Here is a 22,661-nt window from a genome sequence, read left to right as displayed (position 1 = left end):
CCTCCTATCACCCAGGAACATCCTGCCCCCAGTGCTGTACCAATAAACCACTCCCACCTGCAGTTCCAACACCTCCCTTCTATTATGTTAAACTCTTTTAATCCTGGACTCTGGATTCACACAGCTCCACCCAACAGAGTACTGCTGCACCCTTCCCAGGACTCAGCCAGAACCTCCACTTCCCGTCCCAGGTCTCAACCGGAACCTCCACGCCCCTTCCTGATAGAAGACTGGGCTGCACTTTAGGTCTCCACAAAGGGGTCTACCTGGCACCCTCAATCACTGTTCATGCACAGACCTGTGAGAAGACAGGCAGGGAGACTCGAAGAGGGGAAGGAAACACAAAATGATTTTAAGAAACAATGGCTCAAATTTTTCCAGAACGGGTGAACTCTTCAGACAAATCATAATATAACCAGTAAACTTCAAACACAAGAAGCAAAGACTACTAGTCATCTATTCCAAAAGGAGTTCCCAAAGTGAGGGGGGAGACACTTGGTAAAGTGACCGAGAACGACAGCAAGGATTCCTGGTCAGGAACTACACACCAGAAGGCAATGAAGTGGTGTCATTGATCACTTTTAACCTGGAATTCTATACCCAGCAAAAATGTCTTTCAAAACCTGAAGATGATTTTCTTTAAAAATCCAATGACTGTACAAAATCATAACTGAAGTGGTTAAAGGGTGAAATAAAGACTTTTATACATACAAGATTCACTCATCCATCACCAATAAGTCTATATTAGAAATGTTAAAATCTTTCAAGAAAAATAAAAACCAGAGGAAGATCTAAATCTATAGCCAAGGGGAAGGGATGTATGCACACCAGAAATTGAAACTAGCAAGGCAAAGAAAAATGGCAAGCTGTGGTAAACATATCCACATGTATTTTCTATTTACTTCCAATTATTTTCTGTGACTTAGAGATATTATTTCCCAATTGTCTTTTTGCCTTATACATCATCCAAGGTATGTTTTAGTCATGTTGCCTGTAAAATCTTAAATTATAAGAATTTATTCTCACTTTGAAAAAAAATATGCAAGGCTATAATGTTTTAGAATAGCTTAGCCACTGGAGATTTCTACACCAAAATCAAACGTTAATAGTAATATATCTGTCATTTGTTCGTTGGCAACCAAAGTGAACACATTTAATAATGAACAGTACTACTAATGCACTTTGTTAAAAGAGATGCTAAATTTATTTAAGACTTTGAATTCTCAATTCTTAATGATACTCTGAATAACACCAACTTATTGCAGCACTCACAGAACATCATATAATGCTGTCAACAACCCTCATACATTTGCACCCGCCTTCCTTCCAAGCTTAAAGGTAGGAAAGTTGTTTATATCACATAAAAGGAATAAGGAACATAGTCTTGCAGACAATAAAGCTACGGACAGAACACCTTTTAAAAAGCCTAGGCAATTTCTCACCAATATCGGCATGCATTCTCATCCAGAAGCTAAACTGTGCTCAGATATGACATCATACAAATTTAAAAACTGCTTACATCACATTCAACCTACTAGAATGGGACTAATTATGCCTGAATTTCGTAAGGTTCACACTACACTAACTCAAATAGAGCAGCTCTATCTATCCCCACAGAGGCACTGTGGGTCTGTCTGTGTGTCTGTGTCTCTGAGAGTGTGTGTGTGTCTGTGAGAGTTATGTGTGAGTGAGTGGGGGGGGAGGGAGGGAGGGAGGGAGGAAGAGGGAGAGAGGGAGAGAGAGGGAGGGAGAGGGAGGGAGAGGGAGGGAGAGGGAGGGAGAGGGAGGGAGAGAGGGAGAGGGAGAGAGAGGGAGGGGGAGGGGGAGGGGGAGGGGGAGAGAGAGAGAGAGAGAGAGAGAGCGAGCGAGCGAGCGAGCTCACTGGTACAGGACGTCCCTAGCATACACAAGGCCCTTGGCCATAGGCACTTGGGGCCTATCCCTGAGGTGAAGCCATGACTAATGCATGAACACCCCAATGCAATCTGCTCACCAACACCCTGTGTTCGCAGTCAACCTTGCCTCACTCATACTTTCTCTATGCAAGCAAATACCACGTTGCACTAACCTCCGAGGAGGAAATTCACACCATTCACCACAAGGTCCTTCCTGTGCCTCAGTAATTTCAAGAGGAAGCAGGTGCCCACACTTTTCCATCCACCTACAGACTGCTATGATGGGGCACCATGGAGAAAAGATAAATCACAATCTGTATAAATCAAAAACCCTCTAAAACAAGTTTGAGAAGCCTCTGGTGACATGCATACACGTAGAAATTCACGTATCAAATACGACAGCTACTGATATTATCTAATATGTGAATACTTGTAATGCACCCTCATTCTCTTAAAAAATCATTCATGTCAACAACCATCATTACATGGTTTCTTTCATTAGACACATTTTACAGATGAGGAAACAGACCCAGAAATGGCACATGACCTGGCCCATGGTATACAAGTGAAGAGCCACAGTGACCTGTAATCCCAGGAGCTCAGGAGGCTGAGACAGTAGTACTGCAAGTTCAAAGCCAGCTTCAGCAAGTTGGCAAGGCCCTCAACAGCTCAACAAGACACAGTTTCTACACAGTCTCCCGTTCCTACAGGGAGCATGCCCTGAACCCTGGTTTCTATTGAAGAAAGCCATTTGATAGACCATTCCATCCATAAAAGGTAAATGGTAGTATTACAAAGGAACAAGAAGGCAGCCCACTCCCATTGGGTAACGCCCACTTCCAGAGGTGGGATCTACCCGCTTTCCTCTAGCCCAGCTCCACACCAAAGGCTCTTTCCCTCTCCACTCATTTCTGACCTCTCTGGGGAAGCACAGGCTTTCCAGACCAGGTACTCAGGTGTCTGAGTTGGAAGGTCTGATTTTAAGTGTGTAAAGCTGAAAAAGGGTGGGCTGGGATTATACTCAGCGGTAGAGCTTGCCTAGCACAAGTGAGGCACCACATTTGATCCTCGGTATCATATAAAAAATAAATAATGGGGCTGGGGTTGTGGCTCAGTGGTAAAGCGCTTGCCTTGCACTAAGGAGGCACTGGATTCTATCCTCAGCACCACATAAAAATAAACAAAATGAAGCTACTGTGTTCATCTGCAACTATAAATAAATAAATAAATAAATGAATGAATGAATAAATAAATAAATAAATAATATATAAAAAGGGCTGGGGATGTAGCTCCGTGCTTTAGTGCCCCTGAGTTCAATGCCTGGTACCAAATAATAATTTTTAGACTAATATTCAGGGGCTGAGGTTGTAGCTCAGGGATAGAGCACTTGCCTAGCATGTGTGAGGCACTGGGTTCAAGCACTGCATATAAATAAATTTTTAAAAAGGTCTAACAACTACTAATAATATTTAAAAAAAAAACAATATTACTTAGAATTCAGGGGCAGGGGAAACACATAATCAGCCTTCGAAGTGAGCCAAGTGCCCACTAGCCAGGCCTCTTGCTTTTTGTCTTTGGCTGGGCTGTCCATCTAGACCATGGTCAGTTCTTTTACAAAAACTAATTTCATCACATGATGACCTTTTACCAGCTAGGTAAACAGTCACTCCTGAATGTTCTGAGCTCGCCCCACCCCTGGCTCCCCGAATTAAAATAAGAATCAGAAACTCAGGGAAAATGCCAAACTCTGAATTCTACTGCTTCAACCTGTGGCCTGGAAATTAAGATGGGGTCGGCGGCACTGAGGCTGGCCCGAGTCTTGAAGAAAGTCAGCAACATAGATTTGTTCTTGCTGTCCTAACATCCACAACACACATAAAGTAGTGATCCCAGAACCCTGCACCTATAGTGTGCACAGGAGTGAATCGGCAGTACACAAAGAGCCAGCGATTCATATCATCCTAAAAGAAAGATCTTAAAAAAAAAAAAAAAAAAAAACTTTTTCCCAAAGTAAATACAAAATTATGACCCTGTATTTTTAGGATTCACCCTTTCCTCCCAGAAATTCTAAGTTCCAAAAAGAGAATGAAAATAATGGAACTTAAAACATGCTCTTCCTTCATCTACAGACTGTCTAAGCAATTGAAGATCCAAAAGAAAACAATGTCATCGACTGCAAAATAACCACTTGAAATCGTGTCCCTGGGCTCCACTTCTCATCCTCAGTGGCAGCGCAACAGAGAGGACTCAGGCTCCCCAGGAACGCAGGTTCCAAGCCACCCTCTGCTTTAGGGACAGGTTCATTCCCGACACCCAGGAGGGGCAAAGCAAGCGACTCCTTCGCAGCCTGGAACTATGAGATGCTGTTCAAGTCCTCTGTGTGACCCAATGACACTGTGAGGAACCCGTGTCTCAACACCACCACCTCTGTGCAGGATGTGAAGGCCGAGGCCCAGCCTGGAGCTCCAGTGACCCTGTCCAACCTCAACCCACATCACATCCCCAAGGGGTCTCACTAGTCAGGTGCACCATTACTCGAAACATGTGCCGTGGTCAATTTCTAGCTCAGAATGGCAGAGAAGACATTTGCCACACTCAATGTCCCAGGAGAGCTGGGGTTGCTGCCTTCCTCAAGCTAACCCTGAAGAAAGCTTTCTCTTTTCTGTTGCCCTGGGGATTTCAGGTGCAATGATGACTTTGTCCTGAGCTGCCAGATAACACACCAGGGCCTTTCAAGGGCAGCACTCCCATCTGAGAGAGGCACTAGGAGCTAGAGACCAGTCCAAGAGGATGAGGCCCACCAACCCTGGTCATTGCAGCCCCACAGCCACAGGGTCCCAGCCAGGGCAAGGTCAAGGCTCAGTCAGAGCCACAGGAGGAGGTGCTGTCACAGCCAACACCACCTTACAGGCTTCTGTCCTCAAGGTGGGAATCAAGGGTGGTGTCAGATGCATGAACATCCACAGGTGGGGGGGGGGGGGAATGGATAATAATATCATGCATTCCAACATTTATTGATGTGACTGTTTTACACATCCCTGGAATCCTCTCCTGGTGATTCATCTTTCAAATCGGTTCACCTTTAAAATCGGAGCAAGCAGGAAGTTTCTTATGGAGTATGCATAATACAATAGGTCCATCACCAAGACACTCAGCCAAATGGATCTGAATAGAGTAACATGCACACTGGCAGAGCCTTCCAATACCAACCTAATGTTATCTTCTAAGGCACAGTGTCGAGGAGTGAGAGGAAAGAAGATGGGACAGATGGTCCAGGATGGATGAAAACAAACTGAGAATCTGAGCTCAACATCTAAAATCCCAGACCTCAAAACCATTAAACACACACGGTTAATCGTCTTTCCTCTTCATTTTCCACTATACTCAGCTGTTTGTTAGGCATACGCATCTACATTATTTCCAAAAAGTTAACTATAACCCTGCAGGATGTGTCAGAGATCAGACTAAGGGAATTTTTCTTCTTTTCCCCAATCTCACCAACTAAGTCATGAAGAAGGTAATCCAGCAGAACATCATGTGAGAACAGAAAAGGAAAGAAATGAGATATAAATTCTAAAAGGGGGAAGAGGAAATAGCAAGACATGTACCAGGTGTGACACCAACAGGGTTTTGAAACACCCATTTAAAACCATTCTTACTGCCACTGACCTTGAAACCACAAACTCTCGTGAAACTACCAGCTCTGACTTCCTTATCTCTTAAAGTTCTATAAAAATAATTGCTGGCAAGTTCAAAGAAACATCCACAGCTACCAATTTGTTTAAACTCCAATGTATTAAAAATGTACACACTGTAATTTGTACTTTCTTGACAAAGATATATTTCAAACACATGACATTTCATTGTCAAGTTTTTAGAAACATCTTTCTCTAAAGACCGTGTCCGTTACACTCATCGCTGATGAGATGATGGGAAGAAACGTGTACGACCAGGGTTATGACAGCTGGCAACTCTAGGTCGACTCTCGGGCAGAAACACTTTTTATTCAGTCCACCACCCTTTGTTTATTCAATTTTAATTATAGCTGGACAATACTGCACTCTGAGACCTCTGGGAAAATCGAGAGATTGTGTCGGGGGGCCCACGCTTGTTCCCGTGTGGCCAAAACGGGAGCCTGCACTGGTAGGTCCTGCTGTGGTTAACATACGGATACTTTCAGCCTTGGGTACTAACCTTTTCCTCGACGGCCCTTCTTCAAAATCTGAAGAACTAACATCGTTGCTAGTCGAGGACACCTGGGATGCATCGTCCTTCTCATTCTCTGACTGTTCTGACGCTGGTCCTAATCCCTTAGTCTGGTCATTACCAAGGAGCCCTACAGGTGAGAAAAGGGACAAACACTTAGATACATCACATCAGGAAGCAGCACTTTATCGCAGTTCACCCTGTGCAGGCTGGTAAGGAAGGACAGACACCACGGGGGCAGAAGGGGGTTCCCAGTACACACCCCTTTTGAAGGGTCAGAGTTTAAAAAAAAAAAAAAAAAAAAGAAAGAAAGAAAGAAAAAGAAAAAGAAAAATCACCCTACTTCAGACCGCTCAATTTTGAAAGGCCAAACAGGGAAGTGATTTCAACATGAAGAAATCTCAACAGAAATTTGAGATCAAATAACAGATGCATTAAAAAACAAACAAAAAACCCTAAAGTATAGGTTTGCATCTTTTGTGGCTAGAGGGTAGAAAAAAGAAAGGAGCATCACTTATTATCCAATTAAACTGGTTTATTTATTTTGAGGTGCTAAAGGTTCAGAAATACTGACATCCTAACACTACCTTCGCTCTGTGACCATTAGTTCAGTCTCAAAAGGACAAGGATTCTTGATATACTGTACCACGTGAAACTGGGAGTCTTGATACCCACATGTGCTTCTATGAACAAAAAAAAAAAAAAAAAAAAATGAAGAAAGGGCCTAGGGAGGAACACTCTAGAAGCAGCTATTCAATAAGGGATATGATCTATTTTAACAAGCAGGAAGTCCACACTAGTGGTTACCAGCTGAAGGAAAGACTTGTTTTGCTAACATTTGGATTCCTTTTCGTCTGTGGATGCAGTGTAGATTCTATCAACGAGAAGCTTCTACTACAGCAGTGTCCCACAGCAACTGCCCAGCAATCAGTTTGATGGACATGAGGAGCTGGGCGGCAGCAGCAATGCCCACCACTGTACCTGCAGTTTCGCCAACCAAGCGTAACAGGTAGCTCCCTGATTTGACCCTCTCAATCCCTGTATTAAATCTCTTGGATTCAATCCCCTTTAGAGTGATTACTGTTAAGAAATCTTTTACACTATGTATAGTTACAGTGTTACCTTCTGAAAGAACATAGTACACATTGTGACAAAGCCCTGGCACAGGGACTTTCCCAGTTGCCTTCACATCATCTTCAAGGCATGAGTAATAATATAAGGTTGGAAATATAGCACAAGGTAGTAAATAAGCTCATTAAGGGCCAGGACTACCATCAGGATGGAAATGAACACAAACTTCCCAAATAAAGAGGAAATGCAGGGAGTCTGCACTGTGAGGTCCCCCCGCCTCAATAAAAAAAGATGCACAGGGCATAGAAATCTGAAGATCCAAGGACAGACACAGGCTGCATTTCAGAGGTGAATATCCATGTCTCACTGGGAGACTTGCAACAAGGCTAATGTGACTAGGGTAACAGAGTTTAAATTTTGCTTAACTTGAATGAAAAAACTGAAGGAAGCATTTCATTAATTTTCTATCAATTGTAGAAACATTTCCGACATATGCAATTCTGTCAAATACATTAAAATTAATTTTACCTTCTTGTTTCAATTTCTTTGAATTTGGCTCTGGAAAACTAAAATTACAAAAGTGGTTAAAATAACCTCTCTGCACTCAGCAGGATGCCAGAACCAATGCTGAGGCAGAGGAGGCACGTGACAGGGGGAGCGCAGGCTACAGGCACTGAGAACAGACCAAGGGACATAATGCACAACCCCCACACACGTGGGGTGTGTGTGCACCTTCCACACAAGCGGATTCTTCCCTGCACTTTTGAGATTTCCAGAGTGTGTATGACCATAAAGGTGAATACAGCAGGGAAGGTGCACGGTGTGTGTGTGTGGGGGGGGGGGGGTGAAATTCCTCGTCTTGTTAGCACCCTCTGTGCTGCCAGGGCACCAGGCACACGGGCGTAACAAGATCCAATTCCAGTCAGAGAGAAACCAAGAGCACAGGCTGCCGGTGCGCTAGGTGACACATTAGTACTACATGCAAGAAGAAATGTTGGGCGTACCCCACAAGAAGCCAGGGACCGGCAGGCTAGTGGGTAAGCCAGCACAGCCAGCCAGCCCCACGGGACAAGAACGCCAGGTTGGGATTTGCTTGAACTCAAGAACATGGTGGAAAGGGGGAAAGCTGGAGGACGAGGAGGGGGCTCTTGTTACCCTGGATCTAGATCATGAGAAACTAAGGAAGGACAGGTAGAGGAAGGCTCCCAGCCTGGGCGTATAAGGGGTGCGTCATAGACTAACGTGAGTGCATTGGCCTGACTGATTCCGCGCTCGTGCCCTTCTCACGACCATCATCTCAGCAGGCAGGCAAAGAGCACAGGCTTCTCTGACTGACCCATGTATCAGAGTCCCCTGGAGGGCCCACCTCGTCATGCCCCGAGAACCTCGGTGACTGCAGAGTCCACCTCAGTCAGAAAGCAGCTGGGTGCCTCGGGCCACTGCTTACCTGCAGGCAAGCTTGAGCTCAACCCAGGCAACGATGACCCTGCACTGCATCACAGCACGCTCTGGGGGTGTCCTCGACACAGCCCAGTGGGGAGCACCCAGCCTTTGAGAGGCTGGCTTACAAAACGTGCCAAGGTACTAGGAGGCAGGTGATAGGAAGAAGATGGATTCAAGAAAAAGGGGTGGGGAAAACATCCTCCTCTAAAAAGCCCAAGTGTCACAAAGACTTACAATGCACCCCCACCCCAATATCAACGCTCCAGGCACAAATTCAGGAAAACTACATTAAGAAATTTCAAGTGGAAAAAAAAAAAAAAACGGGAATTGTGGCTGACTTCATTGTGAGCATCATGTGAGGTGAAAGGGACGAGGTGGCTCTGAGCTGAAGGCATGATTGAGCCGCATTAAACAGAAAGAAAAGTAATGGCTCCATTGTCCCCTGCCCTTAGACCAGTGTCTCAGAGCTCGCCAGGCCTTCCCCCTTTCCAAGGGCAAACAATGAGTGAACACCCAAACCAGAAGAGACACACATGGGTTGTTGTCTGCATCAGACTCGCTCTTCAGATTCAGAAAATGGGGCCCAGACACAGGGAATTAATTGCCTGCTATGCAAATCAAAGGACCATAGCTTTGTCCAGCAGGATTGACTCCATTCCAACAGATCAACTTTTTTGATTTGTGCACTCCCATTCTGTAGACAAGGGCACAGAACAAATTCACATGTATTTTTAGCAAGACTGTCTACAGAGTGGACCCACCAGAGCTCCCCCACCCCAAAACTCACTCCTCCCCTTTCTCACAATTCTCACTTCATTCTGAATGTTTTAAACCAAACTGCACAGCCTGCCCCACGAGGAGAGACAGGTCAGCAGGCTGCAGCAGGCTGCCCCAGGGCAGAACAGCCCCGTGACAGCACAGAGCTGGCACACGCCACCGCCTCTTTCCAACGCAGCCCTGCCACCAATCTTTACTAATTATTTTTAGTCAACAAGAAATAATGAAGATGGACCCTCTCCCTCATGCATTCACACCGTCTTATTTTTCAGAAGCCCTTCTGCAGCCAACACAAACCTCCACCAGGGAAAGGAGGTTAAAGAGAGGAAACTGGGGGCCCCAAGACCCGGCCTCCTCACATTAGCATTTGTTCGCCTCTATTAATATTCAGTAGGTTGAACTTAAATTAAACCATGTCTATTGTGTTTCACAAAAGCCATAAATATGAGCTGAAAATTTCAAACTGCTGTGGTAAAGACAGCTTGGGGACTGTGCCTGCAACCCCTGCTAGACACCATCAGCGGACAGGAGCACCGTGTAAAGGCTCAGTCTCCACTTGGCCACCATATCACGGCGCGTGGACAAACCCCCAGGAAAACAAACGCAACAGAAGCTGGTCACCAAGGGCTCTGTGGGTGCAGGAGCCATTCGCCCAGTCTCCCAGATCAGCGCAAATGAAAAGGCTTCCGAGGTGCAGGAGCACACGTGACCCAACAAGCTTCTAGTGGAGTCTAGAGCAGCAAAAAGGGCTGCAGGCTGGTGTGCACGGCTCCCTGACATGAACCAGGTGGGAAGCAGGTGAGAACCGGGCCAGAGGGAGTCTGCTAAGGAACCTGCAAAGCAGTCGGTGAGAACCCTAGATTCAGAACCCCAACATTCAGACAGAAGGAACTCCAGTCCTTATAACTTTATAATGTTTTAGATAAATCAGGGTCATCGGTCTCCCCCACCAGTTTCCCATTCGAGAGAACACAGAACCAAAGGGAAAGCCAATGCCTCTCCTCCACCAACAGGAACAATGAAAGAAGGGTTAAAGAGAAAGGGAAACAGGGAGGGCTTTGAAGCTGTCCCAGTGCCCCTCAAACATCTGGAGCACACCAAACTTATTAGCATAATAGGCAGAGTCCATGCATTTGGCTTTGTTGTAGAAGACTTGCACAAAAGGTGATTTGGTGTTACAGAGCCAGTGCCGTCTGTCACCCTGTCACTGAGAGACAAGGTATCACATTACATATTAAACAGACAAGCATCCAAAGAGCTTTCATTTTCAGCAGCAATTTCTCAGTGGCGCGCGCGCGCAAGTGTGTGTGTGCATGTGTGTGTGCGTGCACGCGTGCACGTGTATGCGCATGCGACACTTCAGAGTTGGAAAGAAAATCATAAGAAAAAGCCGCCTCTGGGTTGGTGTAGGACCCTCCGTGAGGCGACCAGAGCACACGGTTTGCCGCCATTACTAGAGAAAAATAAAGCCCACGTTCAGACTTTCAAAGAGAAATAGAATTGTCTGCAGACAGTGCAGGCACGCTGATGCAGGGCCCACTTCACAGGGTCACCGTGGATGTAGATATTAACCCCAACTGTTCACATGCAGGTCACAGAGATGCCCCCCACCCCCCAAGCCCAGAGCTCAGCCACCTCCAGCTCCCCAGAATCAGCACACCAGACATCAAAATGATGAGGAGGAGACAAGACGTCAGTGGCACACTTATGGTCAACAAGGCACAAGTGAAAATGGCTGCATGCCTCAGATTACAGAAAATAATGATGCTCTTCTCTTCCAAGAGCAGCCGCTCAGGCCCACTGGGGCTCCCCTTTGTCTATTTCAAATCAGCTATGGAGACTCCCATTCCAGTCAAGGGAATGCCACCAGAACCCCCACCCCCTAGACAGACAAACTACAGGGGAAGCCACGGTCTTATTCCTTTGTCCCCCAACCCCAAGAATACAAATATGTAGCTATAAAGATCAGGGGCATTTTTTTAAAAACATCCTTAATCCCCCCAAAAGCCCTCTGACCACAGATGAACTCTGGAAATCTAAACCTCCTTGATGCCCACTTATTGGGGGGGGGGGGGGGAGAGTCCATTGAAAACCTGACACAGTGACCACCATTACCACAGAACACATGGGCCACTGGGTAGGCAGGAAAACTGTTTTCAGAATCCAGCCAGATGCCTGCAACCAGCAGGCCCCCAAAGCATCCCCTCACCATGAGCCACAGGAGAACAAGCCCCCAGCATCTACTACAGGTAGGAGACACATGAGCACATCATAGGAGACACATGAGCACACCATTGGTGCCCAAAGTGGGCACGATTCTGGCCGTCAGACACCCTGGATGAGTGGACAACACCTACCAACAAGACACCCCCTTTTCCACATCCCGACCAATAGTCAAAAGGGAGAGAACATTCCCCCTTTTGGGGAGGCTCCAACACAAATAATAACAGTCATTATAAACCACAGCAAAGGTAACAGATAAGCTTTATGCAGTACCAAAAAAGGAAAAAAAAATCCCCCAGTAGGAAGGAGTCGTCGTGGTCTTCAGGAAAGGCTTATCGACCAGCCCAGGCACTATTTAAACCAATGGCCTCACCAAGCGGCTCACCTCTCTTTTGGGCAAAATCCCCCTACATCTTTGGGCCAAGGCCTATGCTTCCTTATGCACTTCCCCCCTTCCTTAATTTTTCATGCAGTACCATGATTTTCACAGTAAGCAAGCAAGGCCAGCATCTTGAACAATGACTGAATTGCAAACACCTATGATGTTCCGCCACGTGACGTCCAACACAGCTGCATGCCATCACTGTGACTCCACTATCCCAGGTGGTAATTCCTCCAGGTCCATCTACCATCCCAACACCCTTTTAATTTTACACTGACAAATGGGTCAACCAAACAGCCTTGTTAAAAGGAACCACCAAAAATGTGGATCCTTAGTATTCCCAGCTACTTAACAGGGCTCCATAGTACAGAGGGTCCTGGACTGCCCGCCTGGGGTTGGAAAGCTGCCTTCCATATTCAGAAGTAAAGTGCATAAAAGGCAGTCCTGAGCTCTGGCTGGCGTGGAAAATGAGCTGCAGAACAATGGGATCATGGCAGAGCAGGGGACTGGAGAGTCTATGGGACACAGGTAAACACAAGGGCACGCTAGAGAATTTTTTTTTTAAACACACAAATGAGACCAGTGTGTTCAAAGCCTTCTGTTCAGATAAACTGACAGGCCAAGACTTGATTTTACATATCCTGGAATTTGCAATCCTCAAAGGGAGATTTCCATATACACAGCATGTTCACAGGCAGCTAATGATATTCTACCTTTAAGTAATTACAACGTGTGTGTGTGTGTGTGTGTGTGTGTGTGTGTGTGTGTGTGTTTGGACCTTTAAAGCTCCATATCATTAAATTTATCCCACAAATCAAAGGTACCAAATGAATCTGCCTCTCCAACGTTAGCAAGGCTCTCCAAAGGTAAGCAAAGCTGGCTTTAATTCCAATCAACAAGAGCCATAAAGTTAGCAGTTTGTGTACTAATCTGTGGTGCTACATGGGCAAAATTCCACATACTTTGGGTCCTGATCCATACCATAATTTGAGGATAAATTAACTGTTACACCCTCACCTCAAAGCCTCTGTGGCTGCTGCCTTCACCATGCAAAAGAGCTCATCCAGGTTCAAAGTTATGATTTTCTGGCAGCAGAACTGGGAGGAAAAGCAGTTTCCCCAGTTTCCTCATTTCTCCACTGCACATAAATACATCGACTGCCCACCCACTTTTTAGCTGAATAAATTAACAGAAGATCAAATGATCTGCTCTAAGTCCAAACAAAACAAAACCTGCTGACAGCAAACAAGTTCAGAGAGGCCTACAGCCTCCCTCCCAGAGCAACAATCTTTCCAATACTGAAATACAATGGAAGCAGCACAGAAGCAGAGCTACAGGAAGTGACCATGAATCTGAAAGATCTGAGGCACCTAAAAATTGGAGGTGCCTGACACATGTTTGTACATGATAATGCAAATATGGACGAATGCACAAAATATGGGAAAAGAATGAAGACCCCCCCACAAGTTTAAAGCATTTAGGTCTAATCCAGAACCACTTGAGGATGCGGCATCTACCTACGTGCCTCAGTTTCCTCCATCTTTCAATGGAAGGAGACAAGAGGCAGAAAAAGGAAGGATTACAGGATATCAGACCAAACATGCTGTTTACAAAGGAAACCAGAGCCAGGGTGAGGATGAACTAATTAATTTTAATCAAACATCTATTTTTAAATGTTGGAAAATGATTACATAAATTGGTAATAAAATAAAGGATCAGCTATAGCTGGATGGCGTTCAGTCCCCAGAGAAATGTCTAAATTCATACGAGCCTGGTTAAAACTGCAGATTTGGCCAAAATGGTCAACAGAGCTTAATGCTTTAAGAGCGACATTAATTCTCTTGTAAATTTCCACAGTGCCTTTGCAGGAGCCACCATTGCCCCTGGGGAGGATATCAACGCTGAAAGAACATTAATATTAAGCAAATCGCGACACTTCACATACTACTCACATATATATATATATATATATATGTGTGTGTGTGTGTGTGTGTGTGTGTGTGTGTAGGCATACACATACACAGCACCTTGCCATCCAAAATGGATTTAATCAGGACCCCAGCAGGGAAACCCACAAAGGCCTATTTCTCCAACAAAAGCCATACCAGCCTGAAACGAACCTCCAGCTATTGGGGTTTTATTTTATTTATAGGAACAGACCTTCTATCCCAGGTTCCTCAAGATAAGCCACCAAAAACTGCACCTGACAGACCCGTGGAGCAGCCATCCTCAGAGCTGGATCATTGCAGAGACAGAGAGGAAGAAGGACAGAGGGAGGGAGGGAGGAAGAGCGCAGTGAGGCAGGCTCCCGGCACTTGTCAACAATCCTCCCCTGTACGTAATAAGCAAGCGGCAGGCAGTGCAGACTCCGCGCGCGGCAATAGGAGGGCCGGGGGGAGGGGAGACAGCCGAGAGCAGGTTATTTATGTGCCTGGGAGGGAATCGAACACCAAAGAGGAGGGGTCTCCCGGCTGGCTGCCTCGCCCCCCCTCCATTTTGATATATTAAAATGGGAAAGAGCGCATCTATCTTTTTTCATCATCCTGCCACGTCCCTAACCTGCAATGCAGAGAAATCCGAATGGTAGCATTTCTGGCACGCGGGAGGGAGGGGGACAGCTGGGAGAGGACAGTCACAGTTTAATTGTCCACACTGGTGTCCCCGTCCTGTCGGGCGCTGCACTACCCAACCCACCCCCGCAGGCGCGGGAGCGCGCACGCCCCAACGGCGGATCCAGGGCACCGTTTCAATGGCATCCCTTTTTAATATCATAATCTGTGTCATTCAGCACTTGCCTTTTATTTATTTTTATTTGTTTTTCTGGCTGGGAAGCCTGGGCAGCTCTCCAGACAGACTGCAGAAATCTCTCGCTCGCCCCGCCTCCCGCGCCCTCCCCCTGCCGCAGTTCCAGCCACTGCGGAGCTGCAGACGCACCCAGTGACCGCCGCGCGGGCAGGCGCAGGGCCAGGCGCAGGGCGGGCCGGGACGCCTCCCCCAGCGGCGCAGACCCCTCCCCGAGGCCCATAAATTGATCTAATCTAATCAAACAGAAGCTGTTTTCCCTCATTGTTTCTGCAGGATCTTTCACAAAACAGGCTCTGTGGCCCGGCAGCTGCTGAGAGGGGTGAAAAGGGCAGGCATCCAACTGGCCTCGGATGCGCGGGACACGTCTCCTTTTTTTGATTTTAAAAAGTCAATTCTTTTGAAGCATCTGAACTTCATCTGGCAATGACGATGCGCAAAACACAGGCTCAACAACGCCCGCATGCTTCCCTTTGTGCCCCTCTCCGGAGGGGCAGGTGGCAGCTGGGCCCTGTGGGAACCCACAGGGCAGCGGGCCTTCTCTTCAAGGAGCTGCAGGGCAACGGGAAGCCCCTCACTCACCGTTTAGCTTCTAGTCCCCCATTGTTGGCCCACCTCACGAGCCCCTTCTGGGTTCCACTACTTGATACACATTAACGTAAACTTGGCAAACCCTGGAGGCAGCCGCTAGCTCTGCTGGGAGTAACAGGCCCAGCGCGTGCTCAGGGAGGGAGCGCCAGTTTCCCAAGTCACTGGGCCAGATTTGAAAAAAAAAAAAAAAAAAAAAAAAACCTTTATGGGTTCTGTAAAGAGTACTTGATATCCACAATTCTAAAATCACAATTAGAGACCAGGTTTTAGGGCTATTCTAGATCAATCTCCCTGCTTCACAGATGAGGAAGCTGTGGCTCAGGAAAGGTTGGTCCTTAACAATCATGGAGCTTGGTCCTGTCTCTCAACAGACAGGCCATTCAAGAGCCCTGTAGCATCTGAGTGCCCTTGTGGTACAACCTCAAGACACAGTTCCCTAGAGAACATAATGGTCGAAGGCATTATGAAGGCAAGGGGCCTGTTCTCCAATCTTTTCCAGTGTGGGCATGCCCAGGGCAGACCTTGCCAGTGCCCAGTCTTCCTGTAACATTGAACAGCCTTTGGCATGTGCCCCCCTGCAGCATTAAGTCACACAGGGTCAATTAAAGGACATTTAGGGGATGGTTGTTTGGCTTTTTTCCTTTTCCCCTTACTGAGATGTGTCGTTGAGCTCCCACCAAAGCAAAGAATTAGAAAAGGAGCATACATGCAGTTATTCTGACTATGCTAGTAAGAAAACAGAAACCTGAGATACTAATCTGAATATCAGTTCTCCTTAACATCCCCAGTTCCCACTCTTGACCAACAAGTGTCCCCAGACATTAACAGAGAGTATCTGCACCTTTCCTGCTTCCTTCTCCTCACATCAACAAAAAAGAAACCAGGCGTTTAATTTAAAGATAGAAACATAATCAGTCTTCCCTAAAATATATGCAACCCAGTCCTGTGTGTCACTCTGGCCTGTGTGCAGCTGTTGGGGCAGGAAGGAGAGTCAGGAAACTCTTCTGAAAGAATTTTTTTACTCTAATTTCATGACAAAGTTATTATCTAAGTTCCCTAAATCTTAAATATAGACAGTATCAGGGGAGACTTTAACAATATAAAGAATATCTGTCCAGGAGCAGTGGTGCAGGCCTGTAACCCCAGCAGCAGTAGGCTGAGGCAGAAGGATCAAAGCCAGCCTCAACAACTTGTTGAGACCCCATCTCTGAATTAAAAAATGTAAAAGGGGGCCTAGGGGGCTGGGGAGCCTGTGCTGAGCCTAATAGTGCACACCTATAATCCCAGCAATTTAAGAGGCACAAGCAAGAGGATGGCAAGTTCAAGGCCAAACTCAGTAATTCAGTGAGACCCTGTCTCAAAATTACAAATAAAAAGAGCTAGGGATATGGCTCAGTGGCTAAACTCCCCTGGGTTCAAAATAACTAGGGGGATAACTAGCACTGATGCATAAGAGTTTGGTAGAATTACCAAAAAAAACTGACCATGAACCCATGACTTAAAATGTTACCTACAACATGCTTATGTGCTCCCAGCAATCTCATTTCATCAATTAAGTTGTAGCACAAATAAGTATGCCTACATAGCAACTATTTCACTATGTACAAAAAAGGTCACAATAAGACTTGAGTTTCACCAGCTCAACATTAGGTTACTAACACCCAACCTTCACTTTGACCCCGAGGCCATTCATCTTTATTATAATATAATGGAGTACTTCTAATATCCCATAACTGATGGATTTTGATTATTCCCCGATTTCTATTCTCTTGCTCAAGAGCATCTAAACATTTTCTGTTACTTCTAATGATGATACATCATGTTGCAATTCAAGCGCCCACTAGTCCCTCCTGGATGTGCATCTGACAGTGGAATTAGTGGAAAGCCATGGATATAAAAAATGTTCACATATTTAAGTTAAAGGGCAAGTTGGTTTCCAACAGTTTTCAGTTATTGCTTGCAGATCAGCAATGCTACCCCTGTCGTTTCTAAATGCTGCTATGAGGGTGTGGTGGTGCATAGCTGTAATCTCAGCAATTTGGGATGCTGGGGCAAGGGACCCCAAGTTCAAGGCCAGCCTCGGCAACTTGGTGAGGCCCTGTCACAAAAACAAGGCTGGGGATCTAGTTTTCCCCAGAAACACCAAAAAGACCTTCCATTATACTCAAGAGATTAGAGACAAGACACACTACTCAAAATGCCACTGGTGGAACCAATCAGGTTTTCAGAAAAGGTCTCATATCAGAGAAGTTCTATGCAGCCCACGAGGTACACAGCTGCCTCCAGCCATTACCGTCTAAACCCCCAGGTATCCCATGACATACTGGCTCTTCCACAGTCAAGCTTCACCCTTGCTCCCCAACCACTTCCTCCCCACCAACCTGGGGGCTTCAACAAGCATGGCAAGTCCACTCAGCCCACTGCCCTAAGGCATAAGATCATTTTTAAATTCCTGTATCCAAAAAGAAGAGTCAGCCTATATTGAAAGCTAGGACACCCCTCAGAAAAGGAGAGCAAGCCCTGGAGTTGCAGAAAGCTAGGACACCCCTCAGAAAAGAAGAGCAAGCCCTGGAGTTGCAGAAATCAAAGAGGACACTCTATCACCTGTGACCTGCCTCCAAAGCGCTTTAATTCCTTGCTACCTACACAACTCCATACGCAAGTGGCATGTCAATATTTGAGTTCTATGTAATTAACAATAATTTTCCCAAAATGCTAATTATAAACCAGAGGGAAAATAGTGTGGGTTCATGCAAGAACAGCACAGGAAAGTGTAAAAGTCTTCAGGATCAACTGCAAGCCACACACAGCTGGCCCCATGTCCAGGGATTCCACATCTGTGGATTCTGCCAAAACCAGACCAATATTTGAGGAAAAAAAAGATGCGCCCAAAATAAACAGACTTTTTTTCTTGTCATTTCCTAAACAATGGAGTGTAGTCACTAAGTAATCCTCCCAGATGTGATTTGAAGGATACCCAGGTCCTCACACCATCGTACAGGAGGGATCTGAGCACCCAAGGCAGCATCTGGGAGGTACTTGGATGAATGTATTATAATATTTTTGCTATTTGGGATAAATTATATAGTATTGATTATTATCACTTAGTTGTGATAAAAGCCAACAGAGAAAAGTGATCCACCGTGTTAATATTTGACTTCCAAAAACATTATTAAAGTGTGGGCTCTGACAGTAGTATAATAAATATCACTGGTTAGAATTTTATTTAAATAAAAGTTAATACACTGGCACTCTACCAAGCAGAATTAGGTACACACGCAGTCTGTCTTGGACTCCTTCCAAGAGGGCTCGACGGTTTCTGAAACGCTGACAGCGCTGAACTGTGTAATACATGTGGCTGGCCCGATAGCCAGTACGACTTCGGGGCCACACTGTACAATTATAAAACAATACCAATAATTACAAGAATTCAGTGGGGTGATCGGGTCAAGTGACAAACTGGTGAACCTAATGTGGCTGTTAAAGGCAACAAAACAGCACTACAATTAAACAAGGACATCTACATTTAAAGGCTATCAGAGAAGTCGGCACGCCACATGGATTTTTAAAAGTAAAAAAAGCAAAGTGGGTTTCTTTGGTCAGGACCTTGCCCTGGAAACCCCAGTGGCGGGCTGGGAGGATAGATAGGTGGCACTGCGCTTGCCCTGCAAGTCTGAGGTCCTGGGTTCCATCCCCAGCACCAACACACAAAAACAAAAAGAAGCTCTGTGGTCACTGCACACAGTGCCACCAGAACAAGGTGGCCAACTTAGACCCTGATATCGCTCACCAACTGGGAACAAAAGGAGAACACGAAACTCTCCACTTCAGTTTCCTACTCTTGTAAGTGGAAGCGGGGACCATCCTGGCTACTGCAGACAAGTAAAAGGGTCCTGCAACACCCCGCAAGCACTTCATGCCAGCTGTATGTGGCATTCGAAGACTGCAATGGCACAATTACCACAAGAATTTTGTTCAGTATAGACTTTAATTAGTGCATTAAACATTTTTAAAAATGATTCAGTCCATAGATTTTAAAAGCCTCACACAGAAATGACACCAAGAAGAATAAATATTTATAAAAAAGGTTGATCGATTTTAAGTTTTAGGTGGACACAATATCTTCATTTTGCATACATGTGTTGCTGAGGATCGAACTCAGTGCCTTGTGCATGCTAGGCGAGCACTCTACCACTGAGCCACAACACCAGCCCCAATGATCAACCTTTTTAAGAATATTTTTAAAAGCTGACTCAAAAGCCTAAAGTAAAATTCAACCAGACCAACAATATGATTATTTTACCTACTGAAAAAATAATGAACAAAGAAACATTTCCCTGGAATAGCATTAAAAGGCTGCTCATATCAACTGAAGATCAGATAATCCTTTTCAAAATTCCGTTTCTAACCAAACTGATCCTCTCAATCCACTGTTACTGTGGTTCTAAACCGATAACATTTTGTTTTTGTTTTCCAGTGCTAGGGATAGAAACCAGTTCTTTGTGCATGCTAGGCTACATACCCAGCCCCTGATAAATAATTCGAACAACCTGGCAATGGGAGCAAATAAATATTAAATTCAGTAATTTCATGTCTGTAAATTAACACTAAGGAACAAATGAGATGCAAAGATCACTTGTTTTAATTGATTCTTTCACTACTGGTTTAAATTCTATCCATTTTTAAAAAGTAATAGTCAGCAAATTCTCCCATGTTACTGTCCTGAGGTGACAAAGAAATACTTTGGTTTTGGAAGATGGTGAGGTCGCAGGAAGCCACTGGATAGCTGGTTTGGGTCTCTGTCGTAGGTGCCTTTGCCCATGCAGTGCCCTCTCCTGCTCCTCTTCCGGGTCAGCTTTCAGTGACACATACTCCCTGTAGGTGGGCTCTCATATAACCACACAAAGTCAGGAGGCAATGTTTACCCACCTGTCAGGGTCCTGGAAGTCTTGCTCAGTACCATAATCCTCAAAACTCAGCACTGTGCCCATACAACGTAACTGACGTGCGTAAGTACTGCTGAGAGACCAAGCTGCCCTTCCATGACAGTGTGAGGGCCTTCATCAGCTTAAGTCAACGTTAACCGGGCAGTTGCAGGTCACCATGCACCTGCCATTCACCACATCCCTCGGTCAACATTTTCTTCCCAGAAAGGAGAATGTTTCTAGGAATTCCTTGTTTGTTTTTAAATTAGGCTAATCTTTCATGTACTTAACCACAACCCACAATTTCCCTACACTCACTGATCAAAACCAAGGAAGGAAAAAAAAAAAAAAAAAGAATCAAACATGCAAAATTTTAGGTGAAATAAACACTCAAAAGTTTTTGATGCTGCATTATGTTTTCAAGCTATCTAGTCCCACCAGGTGTGGTGGTGCCAGCTGAGTTGGCATCCTAGCAACTCAGGAGGCCAGGGCAGGACAATAGCAAAGTTCAAAGCCAGCCTCAGCAACTTGGCAAGATCCTGTCCCAAAATTTAAAATACAAAAAGGCTGGGGATGTAGCTCAATGGTTAAGCACCCTCGGGTTCAATTCATAGTTTTGTTTTTTGTGTTTGTTGTTTTTAAAGCTCCTTTACTAATTTCAATTTTACAGTTTTTTTTTTTTGGAGCCAATTTCTTCTGTATCTAAAGCTCTTGTGCATCTTCCTCAATATCTTTTGGATACTGAGGAAGATGCACAAGTATTCACAGTATTCACACTTCTAAAATTCTAGGTAAAAGTCTAAATTACCTGTAATCCTCATTAGGAAAATGAAATCATCCAAAAGTCCTAATACAGCAATAAGCACCGCCCCTGTTCTTTCTGGTACCTTCCTTGAAGGTTGCACATCAGATAGGACTAGGAGCAACCTAAATCCCAGTGCTAAACATAATAGCACATCATTTACATCATGCTCTGTAGCAGAGATTTTTATTATCTTCAGAAATCTGGGAGGTTTTCTGTTAAGACGAGCATGAACTTGTTTAATACAGCACAAGAAAAAAATTGACATGATACCACCCCCCCCCCAAAAAAAAGTACCCAGGTGTACCAACCCAGAAGCAAAATAATTTCTCCATGATGTTAATAAAGTGTTCCACAACTGTACAAAACACTAAAAGGCATTTGAATGACAGACGATGCCTTTCACTTTGCCAGAACAGATTGTGTACGCACCCGTCACTAGGACACCCCAGAGGGAGGTTTCTGCAATGGTCTACAGTGCCATTTAGAAAGACCTCCTGACGTGAGCAGCGGTACAAAGAGTAGGGCAACACCACCATCACGCTCCCTGTCTTCAGAGCTGCATTTGGCAGCCTCAATCCATCGTAGCCTTCTCATTTCAAATTAATCTCAACCATACCAGCCAGGACTCAAAGGCTCAGGAAGCACATGCAGCTAATGACCATCACAGAGGATGGTGCAGATGAAGAGCATTTGCATCCTCTGGGAAGTTCTGCCAGGCAGCTTGCATTTTGTCTTAAGACCAAATGGGCCACTGCTGCAGGAATCCCTCTGCTTCCCGTGTCATGCATCCAAAGGGGCAAGTCATACAAAAAGAGACTCCTCCTGGGGGAGTGGGGGCAGGCAGAGTGTGAGGGAGAGGAGGAACAGAACAGCACTAGCCAATCCCCCTCCACACAGCAGCAGGTGGTGAAGGTGGCAGTATGGCTGGTGTGTCGATGAGAAGGGACAACGGATTGGATCCAATGCAGCCAGCAACTAAAGTAAAAACTAAAAACTTAGCAAAGCTTTCTGTTTGCGAATTGATTACCTAAGGAGGGATATGGGGGTGGAGGTGGCACTGGGGAGTGAACCCAGGGGTGCCCTACCACTGAGCTACAACTCCAGCCCTTTATTTGTATAGAGACAGGGTCCTCCTGGTGCCCAGGGTGGCCTCAAACTTGCAATCCTCCTGCTTCAGCCTCTCGAGTAGCTGCCCAGGGCTACAGGGTGATTTTTATTCCAAATGATTTTAGAGGCCATCCTGATGTGGTCCGAGGTAGTGGAAGGCTTCAAAAGTCAGCAATTGCCACCTAATAGGACAAAGTGCCGCTAGAACTCAAGCTGAGTGGGACTCACACTTGCCACCTGCAAGCTACAGGCATTAAGGACATGCTAAACACACACCCCTAACTCTGGGCTCACCACCTGGGTCCCTTCACAGGACAGAGGCCAATGATGGGACACTTGCTCCAAGATGACCGGCCACCACATTCCACAAAAACATCCAAACGTTTCCTGACCCAACAGCACAGCAGAGCTACCAAAAGTGAGATCACCATACT

The 22,661-nt window shown here is 45.6% G+C and overlaps 1 protein-coding gene across 1 annotated transcript in view; it reads right to left on the bottom strand.

The window, feature by feature from the left end:
- Jarid2 (jumonji and AT-rich interaction domain containing 2) overlaps positions 1–22,661 on the bottom strand; it is a 218,842-nt gene that overhangs the window by 81,634 nt on the left and 114,547 nt on the right. The window contains exon 3 of the mRNA XM_026384570.2: positions 6,090–6,231. Within this exon, the coding sequence (XP_026240355.1) occupies positions 6,090–6,231 (142 nt within the window). The remainder of the gene's footprint in view (positions 1–6,089; positions 6,232–22,661) is intronic.

The sequence above is a fragment of the Urocitellus parryii genome, chromosome 8 (genome assembly GCF_045843805.1).
Source record: "Urocitellus parryii isolate mUroPar1 chromosome 8, mUroPar1.hap1, whole genome shotgun sequence".
Lineage (NCBI taxonomy): Eukaryota > Metazoa > Chordata > Mammalia > Rodentia > Sciuridae > Urocitellus > Urocitellus parryii.
This window is presented reverse-complemented; position numbering and strand designations above follow the sequence as displayed.